General features: G+C 54.8%; 1 protein-coding gene across 1 annotated transcript; it reads left to right on the forward strand.

Annotated features, from left to right (window-relative positions):
* The first annotated feature begins 2,026 nt into the window (after positions 1-2,026).
* FOSL2 (FOS like 2, AP-1 transcription factor subunit) lies at positions 2,027-21,741 on the forward strand. The gene is made up of 4 exons (XM_082852446.1): positions 2,027-2,910; positions 12,829-13,080; positions 17,516-17,623; positions 20,075-21,741. Exons 1-4 carry the CDS (start codon positions 2,809-2,811, stop codon positions 20,594-20,596), a joined length of 984 nt encoding a protein of 327 aa, XP_082708572.1. The 5' UTR covers positions 2,027-2,808; the 3' UTR covers positions 20,597-21,741.
* The last annotated feature ends 868 nt before the right edge of the window (positions 21,742-22,609 follow it).

A 22,609-nucleotide genomic window follows, 5' to 3' on the forward strand; every position in this document is an offset into this window, starting at 1 on the left:
GCGCTCCACCCGCCCCCCACCGTCCCCACCCCCAGTTTTCTGGGGTTTGCCGCTGCCGCTGGGGAAAGGGCTGAACGGTTTTGCGTCAAAGGACTGCATTTACACAGTCCTGCTGAGAGAGGAGCGTAAACACACCCAGGCAGGCAGGACGCAGGATTTAAAAGTCAAAAACAAAAACGCCAAGCCCCCGCGCTGGGTGCGCGCATCCGTCTGCCCGACACTTCTCGCCCTGACCGGGGGAGTTGGGGACTCTGCCAGGCAGGCGGCGGCGGAGGTGCGAGGAGCCCGGCCAGCCTCGCCTCTTCGCGCGCGTCCTTGGGGATGGAGCTCAGGACAGAATGTGTTTTATAGTTGTAAACAATGACCCCGAGTATTGTTTGGGATTACCGTATCTTGGGGCCATTGGGGCGGCCAGATGCCGCCAGCCGTCCCGGAAACGCCAGCGCTTTATATAGAGCCCCGGGAAAGCTTTGAGTTCCCGGCTCTATTTTTCTTTCTTAGCAACACCCCCACTTTAAAGATAAGGAAACTGAGGACCGAAACCGTGATGTGTTACAATGCATAAGGCTTCACACATCTTCCCGTTGGGTCCTCACAAGGACCCTGTGGGGGTACAGATGGTACACGTAAGAGTTGGGTAAAGCGAGACTAAGGCAGAGCCTGGACCAGAACCCAAATTCCTTGACTCCTAGTACAGTGCTCCTCCGGATCATCTCTGCAGAAGGATTGAAGTTCCAGAGCTGACAAGGGCCTTAGAAGGTCATGTCTCAACCCCTTCGTTTGATAGGAAGAAACTGAAGCCCAGAGAGGTTAAGGGAGTCGCCCAAAGTCTCACAGCTCGTAAACAGCACAGCCTGGCGTTCATACTCCAGGGCCTGTGCTCTTTACCCCGCACCCCGCCCAGCGAGGCGGGAGAACCTAGGAATCCGCACTACCTACTGCCTGAACTTCGCTCCAAAACAGCTGAAGACAACGTTGGGGCACACCCTCTCCCGGGCCTCCCTCTTCCCTTTTTTTTTTTTTTTCTTCCAAATTCGTAACAGTCAAGGTTGCTTATAATGCCCGATTACTCCTATTAGATGCGTCCTAATTGCCCAGCGTAGAGGGCGGCCTGAATGTCTTGACTGTTTAATTTCGTCTTCAAGGCTACTCCTAACAAATTAATTTCAGGGCCGAAAAAACGGGGCGGGGGCGGGAAGGGGCGGGAAGCAGTGGGCAGCCAGCCACGGAGGGGAAAATAGGCAGGCCGGCCCCGCCCGGCGGCGCCTCGCCCCGGCAAGGCCCGGCCTCAGGGAGGTGCGGATACCCAGCGCGCCCAGGGCGCCCGCTGCTTCAGGCGGCGCCGCGGAGGACGCCGACGACCATGCGCGGCCGCGCCCTCCCTGCGAGCGGCTCTGCGCGCCCGGTTCCCAGCCTCGCGGTGGCGCCGCACCGAACCGCCCGTCTCGCTCTTCGGGACTGTGATTATTTTCTAAAACCCGGCGCCGAGGCCCCTGCGGCCGCTCTCGGGGGCCCCGCCCCGCGCCCCTTCCCAGGGTGGTGGAAGGGGGGGAGGCCGTGGCGTGCTGGGGAGCCGGCGAGGGAATCCCTCTCCCTCCACGTCACCCGAAAGCGAGGGAACCCGCACTCGCGTCCTCTAACGCAAATGACCATCTTTGGCAACATGCGCCAGTGGAGCAGACCAAGGGCGCAGGGCCGGGGGTGGGCTGGGGGGGGGGGGAAGGGCCAGGAGCCTCGGCTCCCCCAAACCGCGCCAGCGGTCCGCTCCCACACCCGCCACCCCCTTCCTTCCTAGCGCTGGGTGTGCGGCTGGCGTCAGCGCGGCCGGGAGCCGGGGCAGGGAGGGTGGCGCTGCGCCCGCCTCCTCCCGCGCCTCTTCCTCCTCCTCCTCCTCCTCGGCCTTCTCCCTCCGCCTCCCCGCGCGCTCCTCCCTGCAAGGTGGAGTCTGGGGTTGACGTGAGGTACAGGGGCTGGAGAATAAAGAGTGTGGAGTTGAACTCGTGCCATTGTAGTGACTCATCTCGGGCAGAGCGCTGGGGCTCCGAGCAAACCAGCGAGCAAGCGAACGGCGTTCGGCGGGGACAGAGAGAGGGAGTGAGAGAGGCGCGGACGGGCGACACGGGCCCGTCCGGGAGCGGGCGCCGGGGAAGGGGTGCAGGTCCGGGCGCCGCAGCTGTGACACGGGGAGCGGAGCCGCGTCCCTCTCCGCGCCGGCTCAACTGGAACCCCACCGGCCGCGGGCCGGGCGCAGGCTGCCTTCTTCTAGTCAAGTGTCCGAACCGCTCGAAACTCCGGCGGCGAGTCGGCCACAGGAAGTTTATTCTCAGCTCCTTTTCTAAAAGGAGGAAATAGAAGTTTCTCCAAGCGGGCAGCCTTTCTTTTCGCCTTTTTTTGCCCTGCCTGAAATCGGGGGTCCCCAGACCTGGCAGGCTTGACTCGCCGGGCTCCTATTCTTTTTTACTTTCCAATTTTTGATTGAGCCGGCGGTCCGGGCTGAGCTCCGGTTGCGCGCGGGGGCAGGAGGGCGCGCGCAGGGGAGGGACAGAGGGACGCGCGGACTTTTTAGTGGGAGGGACCGGGTGGACAGCCGGATCCGCAGCGCTCGTAGAGCAGGAAAGAAGTGCAGCGCTCGGCGCTCGGGGGGCACTGTTCCCGGGGTGTCGCCGCCGAGGGGCAGAAGCCCGGGAGCGAAGACTAGAGCCCGAGGCGCGGCCCGCAGGGAGCCAGCGTTCAGCAGCCGGTGCGCGGCCTCGGCGAGGGCGGGGGAAGAAAAACACCCTGTTTCCTCTCGGGCCCCCACCGCGGATCATGTACCAAGATTATCCCGGGAACTTTGATACCTCATCCCGGGGCAGCAGCGGCTCTCCTGCGCACGCCGAGTCCTACTCCAGTGGCGGCGGCGGCCAGCAGGTAGGTGCGGGGCCCGGGTGCACCTGGCGGCGCGGGCGGATACCCGCCTTCCTCTCGCCGCCACTGCCTCTCTTGCTTTCTTTTCCGTTTCTTGGTTTGGCGAGAAAATTCCTACGGGCCACCATTGTAAGTTCTGGATTTTCGTCTTGTCCTGCCCACACCTCCTTTCATCCCCTCTACCCAACGCCAACACTTTTTTTTTTTTTTTTTTAAACTGGAGCGGCGAGCGGGCTGGAACAGCCAGCAAACCCTATCCTTCACACTACATCTTATCCAGACCAGCTCCTGGAATTGCAGGTCCTTTTCCCAGGAGCCTGTACCTCCTCTCCCAGGAATCCACCTCCATTCTCCTCTCTTTCCGTGGTGGACAAAAAACAAAAAATCTTTGCACCCACGGGCCCCTCCCTACATCTCGGGACCTTATTCTTGCGAAAAACCCTCTCCTTCTCTTCCCCGGCCCCCATCGGTCTTAATTTCTGAAAAATGTTGGGGACTCGGAAACATGGTTGGGCTCCTTCAAGTAATCCGGAGTGGGTGCGGGTTGGCGCTCTGGGAATCAGGTGCGAAGGTCAGGAAGGAAGGAGGAGGTCAGCCTTGATTGGCTCGGCTGTGCCTAGGTGCCCGGCGCCCATCCATCTCCTGTTAGGGTCGGAGAAGGAGTCTGCACTGCCACCAGAAGGGGCGCCTTGTGGGTCTGGGAGTACCTTGGGGCAAGGACGCCTGCAGAGAGAAGGGGGGCGGGGAGGGTGGAGAGACCTCGCTTGGGCTCCTGAGTGGTTCTGGAAGCCGAAAAACAACTTGTTTCTAAAGCAGGCGGACTGGTTTGCACTGGAGGGATTGTGCGTGCGATCTGTCTATAAATACCAGAATAAATAAATACCAGGAGGGTGCTGCTGGGTTGGTGGTGCTGGTGGGGTGCCTGTCCTCGGCAGCAGCCACCCCCCCACCCCGAGGCTTGTGAGGGAGCTGGCTTAACAAACAAGGCCGCTAGAACCTGAAACCCGCCTCAGTCAGGATCTGCAGAGTCTGTAGCCAAACTGGCTGCAGCAAGAGTTGCTCTGGTAAGGCAGTGGCCTTGGCCTCTATACGCCAGCCAACCAGAAGGGGTTGGGGTGGGCTTCCAGGGAGGAGGGACCCTGATGGAGAATAAAATGGAGACACGGTGCTCTTTGGTAACTGAAGAGGGGTATCTTATTCCAGAGTGGCTCCCCGTACCTGGTGAGTCCTCAAAACGGCTTCTCTGTGCCTTCCCTCTACCTGCCCTGGTGTCCCCATAAGCACCACTGTAGAGAGCCTAGTCTGTGCGCTGAGGGTGCAGCCAGTGCACCCCTAGTGGCGGGCACCAAGGTGATGAGTTTCCAATCTTGTTCCAAAGTGTTTGATTTTGTTTGCTTTGCTGCCCCATTGGTGGTTTGTATCGAGTCCAGCTATCGTTAGGCAATGGGTCAGAGTCATTTATAACGCATTCCCTCATTCTCCGGTTCAACAGCCCCCAAAAAGTCCCTCTCTGCCTCTCCGAACCAGGAAGGGATCTTTTGATTTCTCATCTGCTCCTTTGGCTGCCGTTTCTGTGGCACTCATCACTGAGATGTTACAACCTCGCCGCCTGGCTTTTCTCAGACCCTGGGGCCTAGATGGGAAGTCAGACCGGACATCAGTGCCCCAACTGAATAATCTGTGTCACTAGGGCTTTGAGCCCAGGATGTGAGCGGAGGCAATTCCCTGTTTTGGAAGAAAATCAGACAGGAAACCAGTGCTAGGAAGAAGGAAGAGAACTCAGTCCAGCAGAGTGTAATGGGGCCTCATTACCGAAGCAAAAAGCAGCTGTTGGCTAATTCCTAGCATGCTGTAACACATGAGGATTTTGCAATTAGTAATAACTGGTGCACAGGGTTCTTGCATATACGCCTGCCCATTCGGCCCAGCAGCTTGAGTGAGGCGCCTTTCAAACCAGAGGGATTGGCAAGGTATTGTAGCTTTGGACAAGTTTCTCAGCCTATCCACCCCTGAGGGAGGGGGTGGGGGAGGGAGGCAGGGTTTTTTTCTCTCATCTCTGTGACTTTGAGCGGAGCTGTTCTGTGGTCCTAAGGACTGACGCGAGAAGCTTTTGTTACTTCCCAAGTCTGTGACCCCACTCTGGCTCGAGGTAACTTTATTGCATACCAGATAAAACCTGTAGTCACTTTATTTCTCTCAGCTTCCTTTACGGGGAGACTTTCCTGACAGTTAGTGATGGTCCTTCTTCCTTTTGTGGCATCTCAGCGGACCAATCAGTGTAAGAGCATTCTCTGGTTTCACCCTGGACAAGTGAATATTATTTTTCTCTGCTCTCTTTGTTTGTGGGGTCTGATATTCCTGAGAAGTTTGTTGCTGTTTACTCAACCTAGAACATTCCTCTCCTCTCTCACTTCATAAAGCTTGATCTTAACCCATGGCCATGCGTTTCAGTGACTTGGGGAGGGTGGTGGGGGGCAGATAACTCTGTTGAAACCTCTGTTCTTGTATATGGCAGGAACTTGAAGCATGGAAAATATTTCCTGTTCCAGTTATAGTTTTAATCTCAGAGGCTGGTCATTGGTGATTTGATTCGTTGCACACACCTCCCCCTCCTGGCTTTTTCTTTTTATTGTTGTTGTTGTTGTTGTTTTCTCTCTCTCTCCTAACTTTCCTAGGAAAACACCTACCAGATATGTGCCCTGCCTGGCTGCACGACTCTTAAACCGTTTCAGGCCCTGAGCATTACGCAATTCAGCCAGTTACACAAACATAGGTCATTTCATAACTTGTTTTCATCAGCTGGGCCCCCTTTTAATGAAAAACAAAACAAAAACAAGACCCAGAACTTTTCCAAGGCTGCCATTTGTCTGTTCCTCAGATAACTTGTGAAAATAAATCAAGGGGGACAGTTCAAGGAATACCAGACTAGCTCTCTTCTTTGGCAACCATCCTTTTGCAAGACACACACACACACACACACACACGCACGCACGCACGCACGCACGCACGCACGCACAAAATTCCCCAGAGTGAACTTTTGCCAACTGTACCCAGGCTGGGACATTCCTCACATCAAAGAACTTTTACCAGAAATGACTGTGATTCCCAAGTCAGCCCCAATCATACCTCTCTAGTGCCCCCTACGGGACATTCTTAGAAGAACTATCTGGGGAATGTATTTTTCCAGCCCCCGAGAGTGTTAACCTGGTGAGTTTTCGGAATTCTTAGGATTTTTTTCTTTTTAATCCAGGACAAATAAATGCCGTATATTTAACAGTGGTTAACTAGGAGCTGCTTGACTTTGAAATGCAGTTTCTTTTCTGATTTTTTTTTTTGTTCTGAATAAAACGTAGTTGAAAAGGGAGTGCTTTTTTTCTTTCCCTATTTTGACATCTGTCAGCACAATGTCTTCAAATTCCCAAGGCTTGTTTTCTTGATATTGTTTGTATTAGGACATTGGGAATTTTATTTGGGGAGGTGGTCTTCAGAATTGGTGGGAAGGTGGGAGGTGTATATTAAGGGTCTGGGGCCTTTTTTTTTTTTTTTTTTTTGCCTTGATCTCACAGATGTTGTAGATTAGGATCAAACGAAATGTTATCCCAGGAATTTGTCTGTTCCGCTGATTCTTGATGGTGGAAGTCAGTGTCACTGTTTCATCAAAGTGAATGGGGTGAAACCGCAGTCACGTATTGTCTGAGTGGCAGTTGAATTTTCCTATCCAAACTCCTGAGTGCATTTCCATTACTTTATTTCTGCCTGCCTCGTTATGCAAGGTGAGTGTAAAGTTAGGAGGCTCTGTTTTTTTCTTTTCTGTCTTATTACAAACACACCCGAACTTATGCACCCAAATCACTGTTGTCCCCTTCATTGTTGTTCCTTGAGAAGACTAAATACTTATTTGAATGCTGTGGCTATTAGATTCAGAAAGGTTTTACAACATCCCTCTTTGGGACTGCCTTCAGCAAATTCTTTTGAAAACCCTCCCTCCTAACATATCTTTGTCTTTTGAGGGTGAATTTGATATTTGGAAGTTATCAAAAGATCTGACATATAAAGAACCAAGTGTGATGTATGAGGTCTGGGTGATCTGTCTGGGTCCAAAGCAGGGTGTGACCCCGCATCCTGTTGGTCTTCATCTCAGGAGTCTTCCTGGGACAGCAGTCACCAAGACAAGGCACACCAAAAGCAGGCACCTGTGCCACCTCTACCTTAGATTTCCCCACTCTGTTATACAGATTTTGAGAATTCGGGAGGCTAACTTTCTGGTCTATTTGTTGAAAGAAAGAAAAAGAATTCGTGTTTTATGGATGTGTCTCATCTGTGTTGTATGTGGTATCTTTTGATGGCCACAGCATTTCAAAATGACGGCAGCTGCCCTGATTGAGGCAAATATATCTGTTCCAAACTCCATTCGGTAACTCTGTCCCTCTTGGACTCACTGGGCTGGAGAGGGAAGGTGTAAGACTCCTCTTGCCCGCTGCTGTCTCGCACCCTGTCACGTGGCAGTGACTTGGCCACGCTCACCTGCTGTGGTTGTAGAGAAGATGAGATGGCATCCCCTTCCCGTGGAGTGCAGAGCTGTCCCAGGATTGGTGGAGGTACAAAAGGGATCCACAGAATGGTGGAGAGAGTCCTCTCATGCTTTGGAGTGGAATTTCTGTCCAGAAGGGCCCTGGGAGGAAAGACACTGGGGAACCCGGTGGAAACTCTGTGTTGCTCGCCTTATTTTCCTTGCTTTTTTCTTTTCTTCTTTGCTGTGCTTCACCCTGGCAGTTAGGTGAAGAAAGATAGCATGATTCTTTCAAGTGAACCTGACAGGAGGCAGGTCACCTGAGATAGTGTTTGTAAAATTTGGGGAAATCACGAGTTATTAGGACCATTTCCATGGTGAGCTAAGTGGCTTTCCTCAGAGAGGAATGAAAGATCAAAGGTCAAAGTGATGTCCACTGCAGAATCTGTGAAAATTGGTTGAATTCCATATAGAAGGCTTTGGAGAACACCCCACGTTAGGTAAAAATACAGAGCATTTGAGTCAAACTGGACCTCAGCAGGGTTATTCTGGGGCATTTGAAGCAGCATTTGCCCTGCCTTCTCCTCTTCCCCAAGCCAGTCTCCTGGGATGTTGGAATTTTCCTTTTCCTGTGCTGGGAAACTAAGAAAAGGGGTTCTTAAGAGAAAAGACCCAGTCTCTTCCCAGATATGCATAATCATTTCTGCCTGCCGAGGCAGGTCACAGGTATTCATGGGGTTCATGGCTCGAGTGCTTTGTGGCCCAGTCAAGAATCAATCTGATGGAGAAATACCTGACTGCGGTGATGGGCCCAAAACACCAACTCTGACTTCCATCTCAAATGCCATTTCTGCCCAGCCCAGGAGTTTCTGGGATAAGCCCTGCCCCATCCACGTCTGCAGAAAATAGGAACCCAAACCCTACTTCCTGGACCTTTCTGCAGAAGGCCGTGGTTGTGACCCTCATTTCTGAATCCAAGGCCCTGCAGAGTTCAGAAAGGTCATTTTCCCAAATTAGCAACTGCTGGGCTACAGGGACCTGTCTGACCTGATGAAGTTGGGTGGCCCTAGGGGCCCTGTGTTCTGAGCTGTCTTTCTCATAGGCAATGGGAGGACACACGTACTTACTGAGCGGCCCCGCAGCTCCCTTAAATTCAGGATGCTTCAGGATAAGGAGGTTCTGCTGCCCGAAGACCTGCAGCAAGGCTTGTCAGGGCTCACACTTGGGCTTCAGGTTCTGGAGAGTCAACCTGTCTAGTGAGAGTTCATCCCTTCACTCCCTGGGTTAGAAGAATAGTTGTGATTTGTTGCTTTCTTGCTTCCTCTCTTTATTCTTTTTCCACGAACCTGAGCATGAGAGATGAGAATGATCCTCTAGGACAGAGGCTGCCAAACTCTGGCCCGAGTGTTTTTGTAAATAGGGCTTAAGAGAGCACAGGCACGCCCGTTAGTTTACATCTCGTCTGTGGCTGCCCTCACGCTAGTGTGGCCGAGCTGAGTAGCTGCAACAGAGACCTCATGGCCCCCAGAGTCTAAAATATTTACTATCTGGCCTTTGACAGCAGAAGTTTGCCAAGATGCTCTAGGAGGTCGGTGGGGGTGGGGGGCAGTTTGTCCTTTTATAGGCATTCTTGCCCACCCAGAAGTCAACAGGATGACACAGTGAAAGGAAGCATTTGGAGGCTCTGCCAGGCTGGAATACCACACAGCCATCCAGCATCTTCGATTCTGTCCCTATAGGAGGAGCTTCCGGGGGGGCTGGAGAGCCCCAGGGGAGTCAAGTAAGGGTCCTGGGTTCCCTCCTGTAACCCCCCACTCCCAGCACACACCTGGTGCTGCATCAGGGATCAAACCACCCTAACGCCCGCAGCTGGGAGACCCCATCTTGGTTTCTGTCCAGTGTTAACCCGTTCGTAGAGAGCCGTGATTTCTCCCCAGCATGACATTTGACTGATTCTTGGGTCTGTTGTCAGAGAAGAATGCCAGGCTGACTTCTGGCTTCACAGACTCCTAGGCCCTCCTCTCCTCTCCAACCCCAGTGTCGCTTTCTGAAAAATACCTTTGGAGTTGAGACAAGACACATCTGTCAGATCTCACTTAAACGTCTGTGTGTCTCACAGAGCCTCCACCTGCAGACAAAAGCCTTCTTTATCACAGCCCCGGTCCCCTCAGGGGCTAGGACGTGATTTCCTTGCAGTTTAGAGCCAGTGTGTTCTCCAGATGGCTTTACCTCCCTCTGAAACAAGTTGTACATGCATTCAGAGGCAGTCATTACCTACTGCCTTGTTTTTATTGCTGTCTTGTTTTGTCTAGACCAAGCCATTGCTGCAAGGAGTCTGGCTGATGGCTGGGCACGGCCTTCCGTGGACCTGCCATCACAGAGTGAGTGGACCGGAGGGCCCCGAGAGGGGCTGGGAGTCAGCCACTGAGTCCTAAGGGATCTTAGTCTCTCAGCTTTGCTTCAGCTTTTTGGCTTCCCTCTCCCAGCCTGAAATGGGAGCTCTTTTGTTTGTTTTTTTGGAAGGAGGAATGAATTTCTTGGGTGCTTTCCTGAAAGGAAAGCTGACAGTTCCCCCACAGAAGTGGAAGGTCACATTAAACCATCCTGCTGGATGCCTCGGGTGTCTTTCAAACCCAGAACCGGACTTGGGAAGAGAAACAATAAAAATGTTGGGTGCTTCCCAGGAATCAGAAGCTGGCATTCTCCCTGGGGCCACCCTTTTTGCACTGTAAGCGCACAGACACTTCCAGGGACGATGCATGTTGAGGATGGTGATGGTGGCGACGGTGGTCGTGATGACGATGACGCCACCTTTCGCTTATTTGGAGCAGCGTTTCTCAACCCTGGCTGCACGTTAGAACCTCCTCAGGCATTTTTTTAAAGCACCTTATCAGAACCCCACCCCAAAGCAATGCATTTAGACCTGTAATGGTGAGGCTGGCTGCGGCATTGGTGTTCTTAAAAAGCTCCTCGAGTATTCTAACGTGCAGCCGGGGTTGAGAGCCGCTGGTGTGCTGTTAGAGCCCGTGACTACAAGCAGCTTCCTATTTAATCCTCATGATAGTGCAGTGAGTTTGGTGTGACTACTCCCCTTTCCAGACAGGGAAACCGGGTCCTCAGTGATCCACCAGGGCCTCAGATCCAGGCCTCCTGACTCAGACTACTCCCCATTCTCCCTCCCAATCCAGCAGCCCAAGAGAAGCATAGCTGCCTGGGTTTTAGTGCTTCCGTACAAACTCAGCCGCTCACGTGTTCTCACTGCCCTGCCTCCTCACAGCCAGCCCTGGTTGTCTGTTTTTCCTCCTTGAAGATCATTTCCCACTTGTATCCTTCCGTGTTCACTGCATCCTGCCCTCCTTCACACACACATACCCAGATACACCTATTACTTTTCAGTGAGCTCCGGATAAAAAGTCCAGTTGTCTTTGCCTTGGGAGGTGACTCAGAATCCATTCATTGCACTGGGCAGCTCTCCTCATGGACTCCCAGAATCCATTGCGCTGGTAACTTCACAGAATCCCAGAATCCACTGCACTGGGCAACTCGCCTCACGGACTCCCAGAATCCATTGCACTGGTAACTTCATAGAATCCCAGAATTCATTGCACTGGGTCGCTCTCTTCACTGAATGCCCCTGACCTGGGGCCCCAGGGCAGTCTGGGAGGTGAGACAGCCACATTCCACTACCCAGACTAGGGTCAGGCAGCTGGTAGGGGAGTGAGCAAGGAAGGGTCCACAGCGAAGGGTCCACAGCTCCCTCAGCTGCAGTGAAGTATTTACACAAAGCAACCCGGCTGTCGTCACCAGGGGCAAAGCCCATGGTGGTGGTAGCTGCCGCTGCTGCTGACACTTCTAATCCTGGTTGGTCTGATTGGGCCAATACAGGGGAGATGCTATAGCATCCATGCTAATGGCAGTGGGATTTCATCTGGGGTCAACCAGACCTGTGGGGAGTCCTGGGTGAGGGAAGGTCTGTAGGGACCCTTGGTGGGGATGACCCTGATGCTCTGTCCGAGGGCAGTGGGGATGGATACCAGCACTTGGGGCTGGATTTTGAGGCAGGAAAAAACAGTGCTACAGAAGCTTGTGTTGCACTGTATTTGAGAGACCTAGCCTCTTTGTCAGGCTGAACTGGGTTTGAATCCTGACCCCACTGCTTATTAGAACGTGGCCTTGGATAAGTTACTTAATCTCTCTAAGCCTGAATTTCTGCCTCTAAAATGGAGATAATGGTAGTTCTTACCTCAGAGGGAAAATTAATGGGACAATCTAGGTTAAACACTACCATGGTGCCTGTCATTTAATAAGTGCTCAGTAAGTGTTAGTTATTATTGTTGTCAATATTTCATCCACCAAGTTAGGGAAGAAAGGATGTGCAGAACCTTTTTGTGGAAACAGGAATTATCCGAGGCTGAGGGTTTCAGGAGGGGAGCTTTCTCCCGAAAATCTGGAAGTAGGGGATCTTTCCCTTCTCCATCCTGCTCGCTTTCTAGTAGCTGCCCTGAAGGAAGGTCGAGCCCAGCTGCTGAGGAGCATGGCCCATTTTAGCTTTTGTACTCTGTCATCATCTTATATTTTAAATAGAATGCTTCCTGCAGCATGTTCCACAGAGCTCTGCAACGTGGTCTGGGCATAAATTAAGTGACAGGGAGAAAACTCAGAGCTAGCAGCAAAGTTTCACACAGACACGCCTGTGAGCACAGATAGATAGATATGTAGATAGATAAAGAGAGACACAGTGTGTCTGCCCCAAGCAAGATGGGGGTGAAGGTCAGGGAGGACAAGGACAGCAAGGGGAAGTCTGGCAGCAGACGCTACCACTTTCAGTCTCATGGGTCAGAGGATATCTTTTCATGGACCTGGTCTCACCCTGATGGGGCCACAACCGCATCATGAACCTGTTTGGAAAGTAACGAAAGCAGACATAACAACCTTCCTGGTGATCCTCGTTGCTGCAAAGCAGATGGTCGGCAAATCTCCTCAAGGGATCCTAAGCTGGTACCCTCGGGGATAATGGCAAGTGACCCAGAAGTTCAGGAGGCCCCGGGTAGAAGGCCTGCTGTCTTGCAGATGGGGGCCTAGCTGGCCTGGAGGGCTTCAGAGAGGACCTTCTGAGTGTGAGCTGCTGGGGACCACATCTATCCTAGAAGCCATTGGAGATATGACCACATCCTCGCTGAGCCAGTTGGGGATGGAGTTTCCAGGACCTCAGTCAGGGAGCAGATCTGCCATGGGGGTCCCAGGAATAGTTAAGATCCCCTTGATTCTTGGATGTGCAGGAAGTCCACCCAGTGTCTTGACCTTGGCTTCCCAGGCTCTGACTTCACTTTCTGCCAGTTTTGGCCTCCTGGCTCTGCTTGTCCTGTTCTGCAGTATTTATCGGCTCAATCCTGCTTTTCTCCTCATTTCAGAAATTCCGGGTAGATATGCCTGGCTCAGGCAGCGCCTTCATCCCCACCATCAACGCCATCACGACCAGCCAGGACCTGCAGTGGATGGTGCAGCCCACGGTGATCACCTCCATGTCCAACCCGTACCCCCGTTCGCACCCCTATAGCCCCCTGCCGGGCCTGGCCTCTGTCCCCGGGCACATGGCCCTCCCAAGACCCGGCGTGATCAAGACGATTGGCACCACTGTGGGCCGCAGGAGGAGAGATGAACAGGTACAGTTCCGATCAGGAGCCGCATTGGTGGCTTTCCAGGCCTTATAACGCAGTGTTTTTCTGAAGACTGGCAGGGAGCAGGGTCGACGTTCTGGGAGCACTGGGGAGATGAAGGAGCTCAGGACCAGTGGAGGCAGAGCTAGAGACCTGAGAGTCAGGCATTTCGCCTGTGTCCCTTAGAACCTGTGTCTTAGTTTCCTCAGCTGCAAAATGGAGATAGGGTCTTGCTGGCCAGGACTTGCTTCCAGCCGAATGAGATCATGGTGGGAAAGCACATAGTGAGTGGTGAGGCGTCAGCACATGGGCAGGACTTAGGCCCTGCCTATAGCAGTATCATTCTCTGATAACTTGGTACAGGGGCCACAGGACAAGCAGCCAGTGAACCCTGGCTGGGAGCTTTCTGGGGAGTCCTTAACTGTCTCCCAGTATCTGGTAGATACCCAGCAGTCCTAAAGGCCCCCGCCCCTTCTAGACCAGTACTGCCCACACTACTTCCATTCTCCCTCCATGGTTCGGGCCTCCAACTCAAGGCAGGACCCCGTTTCAAGTGCCTGGGATGCACATTCCGGAAGTGGAGGGACTCTGGGGTCTTTGGAGTCTGCTCAGCTGCTTGAGCTCCCGGGGCTGGGGGGGGAGGTGGTGAGATATCATCAGCCTTTTTTTTCCTCAAGGGGCTCAGCTTTGAGCAGGAGTCAACCTGGCTGAGAGAGACGCCAGCAAAAGGTGGGGCCTCTGCTCTCTAGGTAGCATCTACCCAACACTCAAAAGGCCCGTTGTCTGTATTAACAGATTACCAGGGCAGCGATGGCCTCCTGCTTCCCAAAAGAGAAATCAGAGTCATGCATAATTCCAGAAAGGAGGGAATGAGCCTTCCAAGAGCCCCATCTGTCCCCCTTCACAGATGACACAGCCAAGGCCTGGACACAACTACCTGGGGCTACTTGGCAAGTGAGCGGGGAAGCGTGGCCTAGAACCAGGCCCCTGGACCCCTGTGCGGTGCTCTTTCTCCAGCACCATGCCACCACAAGTCCAGGGAAGGGAGATACTTTGGCAGTAGAATCCCTTTTTCAAATGAAATGTTAGCTTGAAGAATTACTTCAGTTACAGCTTTGGAACCCCTCCCCATTTCAACCACTGTCCACCTCCACTCCTTGTTCCAATACAAGGACCTTTCAAACGTGGTGCCCAGTGGATAATTGCGGATCCAGTGCCACTAGTCCCCAGGACACTTAGAATCACAAGGGTCACTGCTCTGAGGAACCGGAAGCTTTCACAGGAGCCCCGTTCCTCTGAGGAAAAAGCTGGGCCTTGTATCCATTACATGTTGGTTTGTTCTATTAGTGGCAGGGCCCTGTGCAGGGGCAGCATGGAGGGGTGTGTGTAATAGACAGTAACAGACACAGCTCCCGGGTGCTGTCTGCTGCTGGGGCAAATGGCCAGTATCCCCCTCACTGCTGCTTTCCATACCTGTAGTTATAAATATTGCAGTAGCAGTGATCCTAAGGTCCTCTATAAATGTGCCTCCTTCAGGGAGCCCAGGGTGCTAAGCTTTATAGCCACCGACGATTTGGATTCTCCCTGTATGTAAGGGACCCCTGAGTAAGAGCCAGGCTTGTGGGGGACTCTTGGGTTAGCAGGACAACAAAGCAAGATGTGCTGAATACTCTTCATCCTTTCTGAACCTGGCTCACACCAAATCTAGAAGTTTATATCTGGAAGAGACTTTGGAGACCAGCTTTTCTATAATTTTCAATAATTACAGAAAATTCAATAATTTTCCCTCTGCACCTATTTTACAGATGAGGAAACTGAGGCCCAGAAAGAAGGGCCTCGTCCAGGCTCACACAGTGAGTTAGTGGCAGAGCCAGGACTGGAATCCACCTCTTTTGACCTTCAGCCCTGTGGTTTTCCTACCGCACCACCTAGGCGTGCCCTAAGACAATTTGGAGGATTTCCTTCCTTTTTTGAGAGGGAAAGAGAGAGCCAGAAGTGTTTTATCCCATGTCAGTTAGGAGTTCAGATAATCGTCTGGCAGCTTGGAGGAAGCCTAGGTGGCGGCATCCTAGAACCTTGGCTCTTTAGGTTCCTAGCCCAAGGGTCTTTTCTCAGAGGCTCACTTCCGCCTTCCCAGCCTCCCCCAGGGGGAGGAACCTGTTACCAGGGGCTGGCCTGGTGCCTCACTGCCCTCCTCCGTAACCTGCCCCAGAGGCTCCCTCTGAGGCCAGCAGTGGCGGGGAGGGGCGGGTGTGTGTGGCTTGTGGATGGGTATGTGGTGGTGCTGACACACTCGAGTTGTAACCGTGTTGTCACCACCCCTGAACACTTCCTAAGCCTAGAGCTCCCACAAGTTGCCCCACACCTCACCACATAGGGGCGAGGCTTCTAGGGCAATTGGGAGGTCAGAATTTGTGCAGAAGCAGCCAAGGGGGAACGGAGGCCAAAGTGGACCAGGACCAGCTCTCCATCTTTTCTGCCCCTCATCAGTGAAGGAGGAGGGGGGCTAGCTGGGCCTCAAGGGGAACCCTGGGAGCCTTTCAGTGCTGAGCCCTGAACCCACGACTGCAGCAGGGTTACCCTGTTGGACTCAGTCTGAGACAGGGTTAGGAGTAGCAAGTATTCAGGGCCTTGGCCAAGTGGCCTCGTGGCCCCAGCTGGTCTCCACAGACAACAGGGTGCCTGAATCTGTGGGCTCTGGGTCTCCAGTTGACTTGCTGCTCCGTGAGTGCAGAAAAGGCCTCAGAGAGGAGACCTCTGAATTGCATCTTCTTCTTTCTAGCACTTTCCAGTTTAGAGAGGACTCTCACACTGCATCTCATCTGATCATTGCAGAAACGTTGTGGAAGGCAGGGCAGGTCCTATTAACCCCATTTTACAAATGGGGCTCTGAGGCTCAGAAGGGTCAGTAATCTGTCCAAGTCCACCCAGAAGTGCCACACCTGCGTTTGGCTCCCAGCTGCCTGACGCCTCTCAGAAGGGAGACCATGGAGCCAACGGCTCTTTGGGTTCCTAGGCAGAGGAGGGGCCTAGGGAGGGAAGTGGAGCCGGGACTCCAGCGTGGACTCCAAGAGCGGGTCTCTGGAAGGGGCCTGAGGACTAACAGAGATGCTACCGGCTGGATGGGCTCAGGTCAGTGCGCACCTCCTGGAGCCTGCTGCAGTGATGCTGTGTCCTGTTCAGGACGTCACAGCCACACACCTTCAAGGCTGCAGGGAGCGTCCTGGGGACTCTGGCCTGGGCCCAGCCTGGGCAGTGGCTCCCTCCCTCACAGGATGGCTGGTGGTCCAGGCAGCATCCTTCAGTGGGGCGGCTTCTCTCTTAGCCCCTCCAAAAGTGGCTTTGGCCCTTTCCCCATGTATCCCTTGAGGGTAGGACTCAGGTCTTATTCCCCCAGAATCTTCTAAGCCCCAAGTACTGTACTTGGCATCTTGTAGGGGTGCCGTCAGTCTGATGACTGAAGGGGTGGTCTGTCCTTTTGAACTGCTTTCTGCCTTGGCCCCCAGCCATCTCCTCACATCACCTCTGCGAGGGGCTGGTGGCCCTCCTCTGGAAGGAGGGCTCTGTGTAAGCAGAGTGTCAGCCCCGATGGTGGGGGCAGAGTTCTTGCCCTCTGGCCTGAGCCGCGGGCCCCTAACCAACCTCAGTGTGAGGAGCTGCGGGGGGATTTGTGTTCACTTGGTCTGTTGACAAACCTCTAAGCCCTCAAACTGTGCCTGGCGTGCAGAGGGCTCGTTGGTTGAATGAGTGGACGTGGTGGGCAGCAGGGTTTAACCTGCCTCAGGGCCCCTCCTCCTTTCGCTGGTCCTGTCCAGCCCGGCACTGTGCCAGGCTCACGGGTGAGTCCTCGGGGTTGAAGTGTGAGCAGCCAGCACTGGAGGGCTGGCAGAGGGGCTTGGGAGTGGGGTGGCCCTCCCTCTGGCAACAGAACATGCCCCCCTGGGTGCTTCCTACTCTGGGCCCAGCTACTTAATCACGTGGAGATAATGAGGCTCGCAGAGCAGGCAGGGTTATGGGGAGGAGTCATTAGGCAGAGAGTGGAGGAAGCTGCGTAAGTGGGTGGGGCGGGCCTGGCACGAGGGGACTCTGCGGGAAGCAGTCCCAGCCCGTTCTCTCGGGCCTTGGCACTGAATCGGGGCTGGCCTGACACGTGCTGCCATCATGCTTGGGCTGGTGAGTCCCTGACCCATGGCTACCCTGTTCTCCCTTCAAACACGCGACATCACCTTCCAGGGGGGGTTCAGCTCTAAGCGCCCTCCCAGGCGTCCACACAGCAGGGAGCTGCGTGTTCTGGGCCTCTGAGCCGCGCTCCTCTTGCCTTCGGCCCTCCCCTCCCCAGTTCCAGAAGGGCTTCTTCCCCTACTTCAAATGCAGTTAAAAGCCGAAAAGGTGGTGAGCCATTTATCCGAGCCTAACCATGATCCTTGACCTTGGCCTCTAGCTGTCCCCGGAAGAGGAGGAGAAGCGTCGAATCCGGAGGGAGAGGAACAAGCTGGCCGCGGCCAAGTGCCGGAACCGCCGCCGGGAGCTGACCGAGAAGCTGCAGGCGGTGAGCTCTGCGTGGGGCGGGCGCACTTCTGGGCGGGCCAGAGCAGGGACCCCAGGGCTCCCGGCCCTTCCCTCCTCCTTGCCCCTAGTGGCTGACATGTGAGTCAGTGCAGACAGAAACGTTGCTTCCTTTCAGCACATGGGTCAGCACTGCCCTGATTAAAGGAGAGGGCTGGGGAGAGGGAGCTGGCCTTTAGCACCAGCCTGGGCCCAGAGAGAATTGGACAGGCTTCTTGGGCCTGGTACCCTTTCTCATTCAGCACCTGTGTGATCCCTGCACTGAGACCTGCTGGGGCTCCTGGGTGAGGGATGGCAGAGGGTGTTGGCATTGCCGGGCCCAGGAGCCAAGGCAAGCCCAGACCTGCCTCCTCTGGGGCTCCTCTTCCCAGGGTGCCTGCCACCAGCAGGAGTGGCCCGGCCTAGCTTCAACCATCTAGTTTGGGCGGGCGAGCATTGTGGGGAACTGCTCTCTGGGCTCCTTCACCTCTGCAGGGGTCGTGACGCTCTCTAGGTCTCATGGAGATGGGTCACGTGCAGCTGAGTTGTACTGTCTTGGGGTTTTCTCATATCCTTCATGGCTGGGAGGGTTCCCTGCCTCTGCCCTGAGCCTGAAGCTGTCACCTTGGTACCTCCTCTGCCTTTGTGAGTCATTCTCCCCTGCTGCCTAACTGCCCACACCTGGGGGCCCGTGGCCCTACCCCTCCCTCTCAAAAGCTTGACCTGACCAACGTCACATAACTCCCTCCAGAGCCCCGCCCTCCAGGATGGGCCGTATGCCGTGTGGGGGAAGCCCAAAGCCAGGACTAACTCTCCTGGGTGGAATGTGTTCAAAGTGAGGAGATGAGGGAGACTCCGTCGGCAATCCTTGCAACGACCAGCCAGGATGGTGCTTTGGAGATCATTGCCTTGCACGTCCTATTACTTTATTTAATCCTCCCAGTTACCATTCACCTGCTTCTGCTTCCCTTTGTCCATCCTGGAGCCCTCGCTCCTGGGTCTTGAACGTGCACGGCGTGAATCCCGCGGTGCCTGTGGTGGTGCCCCGTGGCGGCGTTAGGGTCGGGGAGGAGGAGTGGCGGTGCTCCGATGTCACGTGAGGCGGATCCATGAGTGCTCAGCACTCCCCGGGGAGACTCCCCCAGCAGAGCCCTCCCTACCACTGACCTTGCAAGGAGCCATGCCCCCTGGGTCTCCCCCAGGTGCTTCTGCCACCAGCCCCAGAAGAGCCTGCCCCCCTGAGGCCCCTCAGCTTTCCCCCCACCTCCCTAGAAGCCTCACACCCAACTCCCCCGCGCCTCCCCACCTACGACCCAGCCACCCAGGCCCTGAGCCACATCCTCCACAGGAAGCCTCTCATAAGCTCATGACATTCGTCAGACCCTTGAGACAGATGGAAACTTTTTTTCACTTCGGAATGTGCTGTACTCGGCTGCTTAGCGAAGCTCTGGCCCATGTCATCTCGTTCTCAAACAGGAATCTGTGTTCAGGAAAAGTGGGGAAGAGGCTGGGGACACGTGCCTTTCCGTATTCCATAACGACCCCCTGCATGTGCATCTGTTGCTTCTCTGGCTTTGTGTGAAAGGAAGGGCTGAGGTCCATGCCAGCCTCACGTGCCCGCTCAGGCTGGCAGGGGTCTCATCTGTTAAAGCTCGGTGGCTGAACGGAATGTTCTCCCGGGCTTCTGTGAGTCCTGAAACATATGCTTTCTACTTAGAGCAAAAAAGGGAAGAGGGACGGTGAAGATCCAGACGGGACACATTGAGCTCTTCCTATAAGCCGGGCACTGCCCTGGGCTTGTGTGCGCAGACAGAAATCTGCACTGCCACGCAGCTTAGAATTTAGTGTCCATGTGTCCACGGCGAGCGGGATGGGGCTGAGGAGGCACGAGGAGAGAGGGGTGGAGCTGCATGCTGTGCCCCCTTCCCCCACCGGATCTCACTATTACTCACCCCTCAGGCGTACCGGGGGGCGGTCCTGGCACCAAGGCAGAAGAGCGTGGTAGCATGTGGAGTCTGGAGTCAGCTACATTGGGGTCAAATCTGGGCTACCCTACCTGCTTGCTCTGTGGCATTGGGCAAATGATTAAACCTCTTGGAAACTCAGTTTCATCTGCAAACTGATACCTGCAGGTTGCTGATACCTGCTTCAAGAAACCGCTAGGTTGAATGAGATAATGCCTGTGAAATGCTTAACACAGTGCCTGGCACAAAGTAAGCGCTCGATCATGACAGCTACGATCGTTAATTCACCCTTCCTCCAAGCTGACTTTCCTCTTCTCTCAGTCTGGAGCTTTGGAAACAAAAGGAAACCTTAAACGTGCAGGTGGGCTGTGAGCTTGCTGTCTTCATGGTCTGTCCTCTGAGCACGTGGCTGGCTTTCCCTTTCTCAGCCGGATTTGACAACCCCCCAGCGCAGCCCCTGCCGTCCCTCACGTACCCCTCTTCCCCTGCAGGAGACGGAGGAGCTGGAGGAGGAGAAGTCGGGCCTGCAGAAGGAGATCGCCGAGCTGCAGAAGGAGAAGGAGAAGCTGGAGTTCATGCTGGTGGCCCACGGGCCCGTGTGCAAGATCAGCCCCGAGGAGCGCCGGTCACCCCCGGCCTCCGGGCTGCAGGCCCTGCGCAGTGGGGGCAGCGGAGGGGTAGGCGCCGTGGTGGTGAAGCAGGAGCCCCTGGAAGAGGACAGCCCCTCGTCCTCATCGGCGGGGCTGGACAAGGCCCAGCGCTCCGTGATCAAGCCCATCAGCATCGCTGGGGGCTTCTATGGGGAGGAGCCCCTGCACACCCCCATAGTGGTGACCTCCACTCCTGCCATCACCCCAGGCACCTCGAACCTCGTCTTCACCTACCCCAGCGTCCTGGAGCAGGAGTCGCCTGCGTCGCCCTCTGAGTCCTGCTCCAAGGCTCACCGCAGAAGCAGTAGCAGTGGGGACCAGTCGTCAGACTCCTTGAACTCCCCGACTCTGCTGGCTCTGTAACCCAGCTCCCAGGGGCGTCCTCGTCACTGCCTCCTTCCCAGGGACCAGCACCTTTCAGCACTCCAGGGCCACGAGGGTAAGAAGGGGACCCTGCCAGAGAGCTCCCTGGTTCTGGGGAGACCCAGGTGGGATTTGGAAGTGAGGCGCTGGAGGACTTGGACGATCTCTTGGAAGTCACGGGACCTCCTCCCTCGTTCATCTTGCAAAGCAAATCCTGTTTCTTGAAAAACGTTGGACAACTTGGTTCGGCGGACCCGGGCATCTCTCTGGCTTCTGAAGAGCCTGAAGCTGGTGTGGACCGTTCCCGTCCCTTTGTCACGACATGTCTCTGGAGTGATGGTGTCTTTCTCTGCCCCACCAAGCATGCTCAGTGCCTTTTGGTTTCACCTTCCCACTATTTGCCCCTTCCTTCCCCCAGTGTCAATTTCACTTCCTCTTGGTTTTTATCAAATTTGCCATGACATTTCATCTGGGTGGTCTGAATATTAAAGCTCTTCATTTCTGGAGATGGGGCAGCAGGTGACTCTTCTGCTGGGGCTGACTTGTCCAGAAGGGGACAGTCGATGTGCAATACAGAACCTTTCCTCCCCTGACACTCCCGGTCCACCACCATCTCCAGAACCACCAGCAGGGCTCCCTGAGCTCTCGAGGAGATGCCGCCATCGCTGGGAGGCTCGGAGGACCCTTCCTCCCCATCCTCGGAGACGGCTTTTGGAGGAGCGGCTTGGCCAAAAGACAGGGTGTGAGTGAGACAGCCGGGGCACAGATTGGGTTTGCCAAATGCCTAATTACCGGGCCAGGAATAGTGCCAACAGTCCACATGGGTGTCTTGAGTAGGACGTCTCCTGTAATTACTGCCTCGCCGTTCTGCCCCGGACCCTCCTCTCCGGACCAGGGAGGCATCCCTCCCTAGGAGCCACAAATCACTCCAAGTCCCTGCCGGCTCTGCCCTCCTCCACCCTGCCTCTCAGGGTGATGCCACCCACGGAGGTTTAATGAGCGTGGGCCTGGCCCCTCCCCAAGCCTCAGAAGCGCCTCTGCTGTGGACAGAAATGCAGGGGGAGGAAGGAGGGAGGCAGTCGGAGTGGGGTTCGCCGCGCAGCAGCCCCAGCACCCGCTTCTCACCTCTCACCCAGGTGCCTGTTCAACCCCTTGTGGTCGTCTGCTACCTAATGGAGCTAGTGCTTTTGCTTGCACACTCCCCTGCCCCTCACCCCAGCGTGCTCCTCAGATCCATCAGCCAGTTGTGAGCAGCTGGCCCGGAGCTGTCACTGTGGCTTGCAGCGTACATGCCATGCTTGGGGGCTGCTGAAATCAGAGATGAGATGTGTTGCTTCCCGCTGCAAGCTAGCTGCTCCCTTCCCATGGGGTGGGGGGCAGGGAAGGGGTCCTCCAGCCTCGCCAAGAGCACAGCTCAGCAGAGCTCAGCGTGGTCCCCACCTCCCACCCCTCAAAGCCTTTTTCTCCCCAGGGTTGATCTTCCAGAATGAGCTTCTGCTGGGCTAGCGCTCTGAGGGAGACCCCGCTATTGTGATTCAGCTCTAGAGATCATTGGATGATAATTTAAAATTATATAGATATTATTTCAATCAACCCAGTGGGGGTTAGAACTCAAAGTTGGACTCCGGGGAGAGAGAGAGAAAGAGAGCAGTGACATGGTTCCCTGTTCCCTATTCCCTTCACGTACCCAGGCCTGGCACGCGGGCTGGCATTTAATGTCCATTATCCACTTGCCATGCACTAGACACACAGAATGCAACAGCCGAATGCCTAAAATACACAGACTGCTGTGACTGGGAGTGACGTGTGGAGAGATAGGGCATGAAGAGAGAGGAGATTAAAAGAAAAAGTATTTTGTCCCCAAATGCTTTAAAAATGTTATTTCCCACATTCCTTGGCTGTGACGCTGCCCTCCCAGTTCCCCAGAGGTTCTGGGCGGGGCGCTCCTAATAAGATTGGGCCACTGGGTTTCTCTGGCTTCAGATTAATCAAGGACGCGGAAGTCAGCAAGGA

Source organism: Leucopleurus acutus, assembly GCF_964270905.1.
Source record: "Leucopleurus acutus genome assembly, chromosome: 12".
Classification (NCBI taxonomy): Eukaryota; Metazoa; Chordata; class Mammalia; order Artiodactyla; family Delphinidae; genus Leucopleurus; species Leucopleurus acutus.

What these genes read in the sequence shown, in the direction of transcription:
- FOSL2 (XM_082852446.1), top strand. Translation starts at nt 2,809, where the DNA reads ATGTACCAAGATTATCCCGGGAACTTTGATACCTCATCCCGGGGCAGC. An exon ending in GTGGCGGCGGCGGCCAGCAG is followed by an intron (nt 2,911 to 12,828) that starts GTAGGTGCGGGG and finishes TCCTCATTTCAG; the next exon opens with AAATTCCGGGTAGATATGCC. An exon ending in GCAGGAGGAGAGATGAACAG is followed by an intron (nt 13,081 to 17,515) that starts GTACAGTTCCGA and finishes CTTGGCCTCTAG; the next exon opens with CTGTCCCCGGAAGAGGAGGA.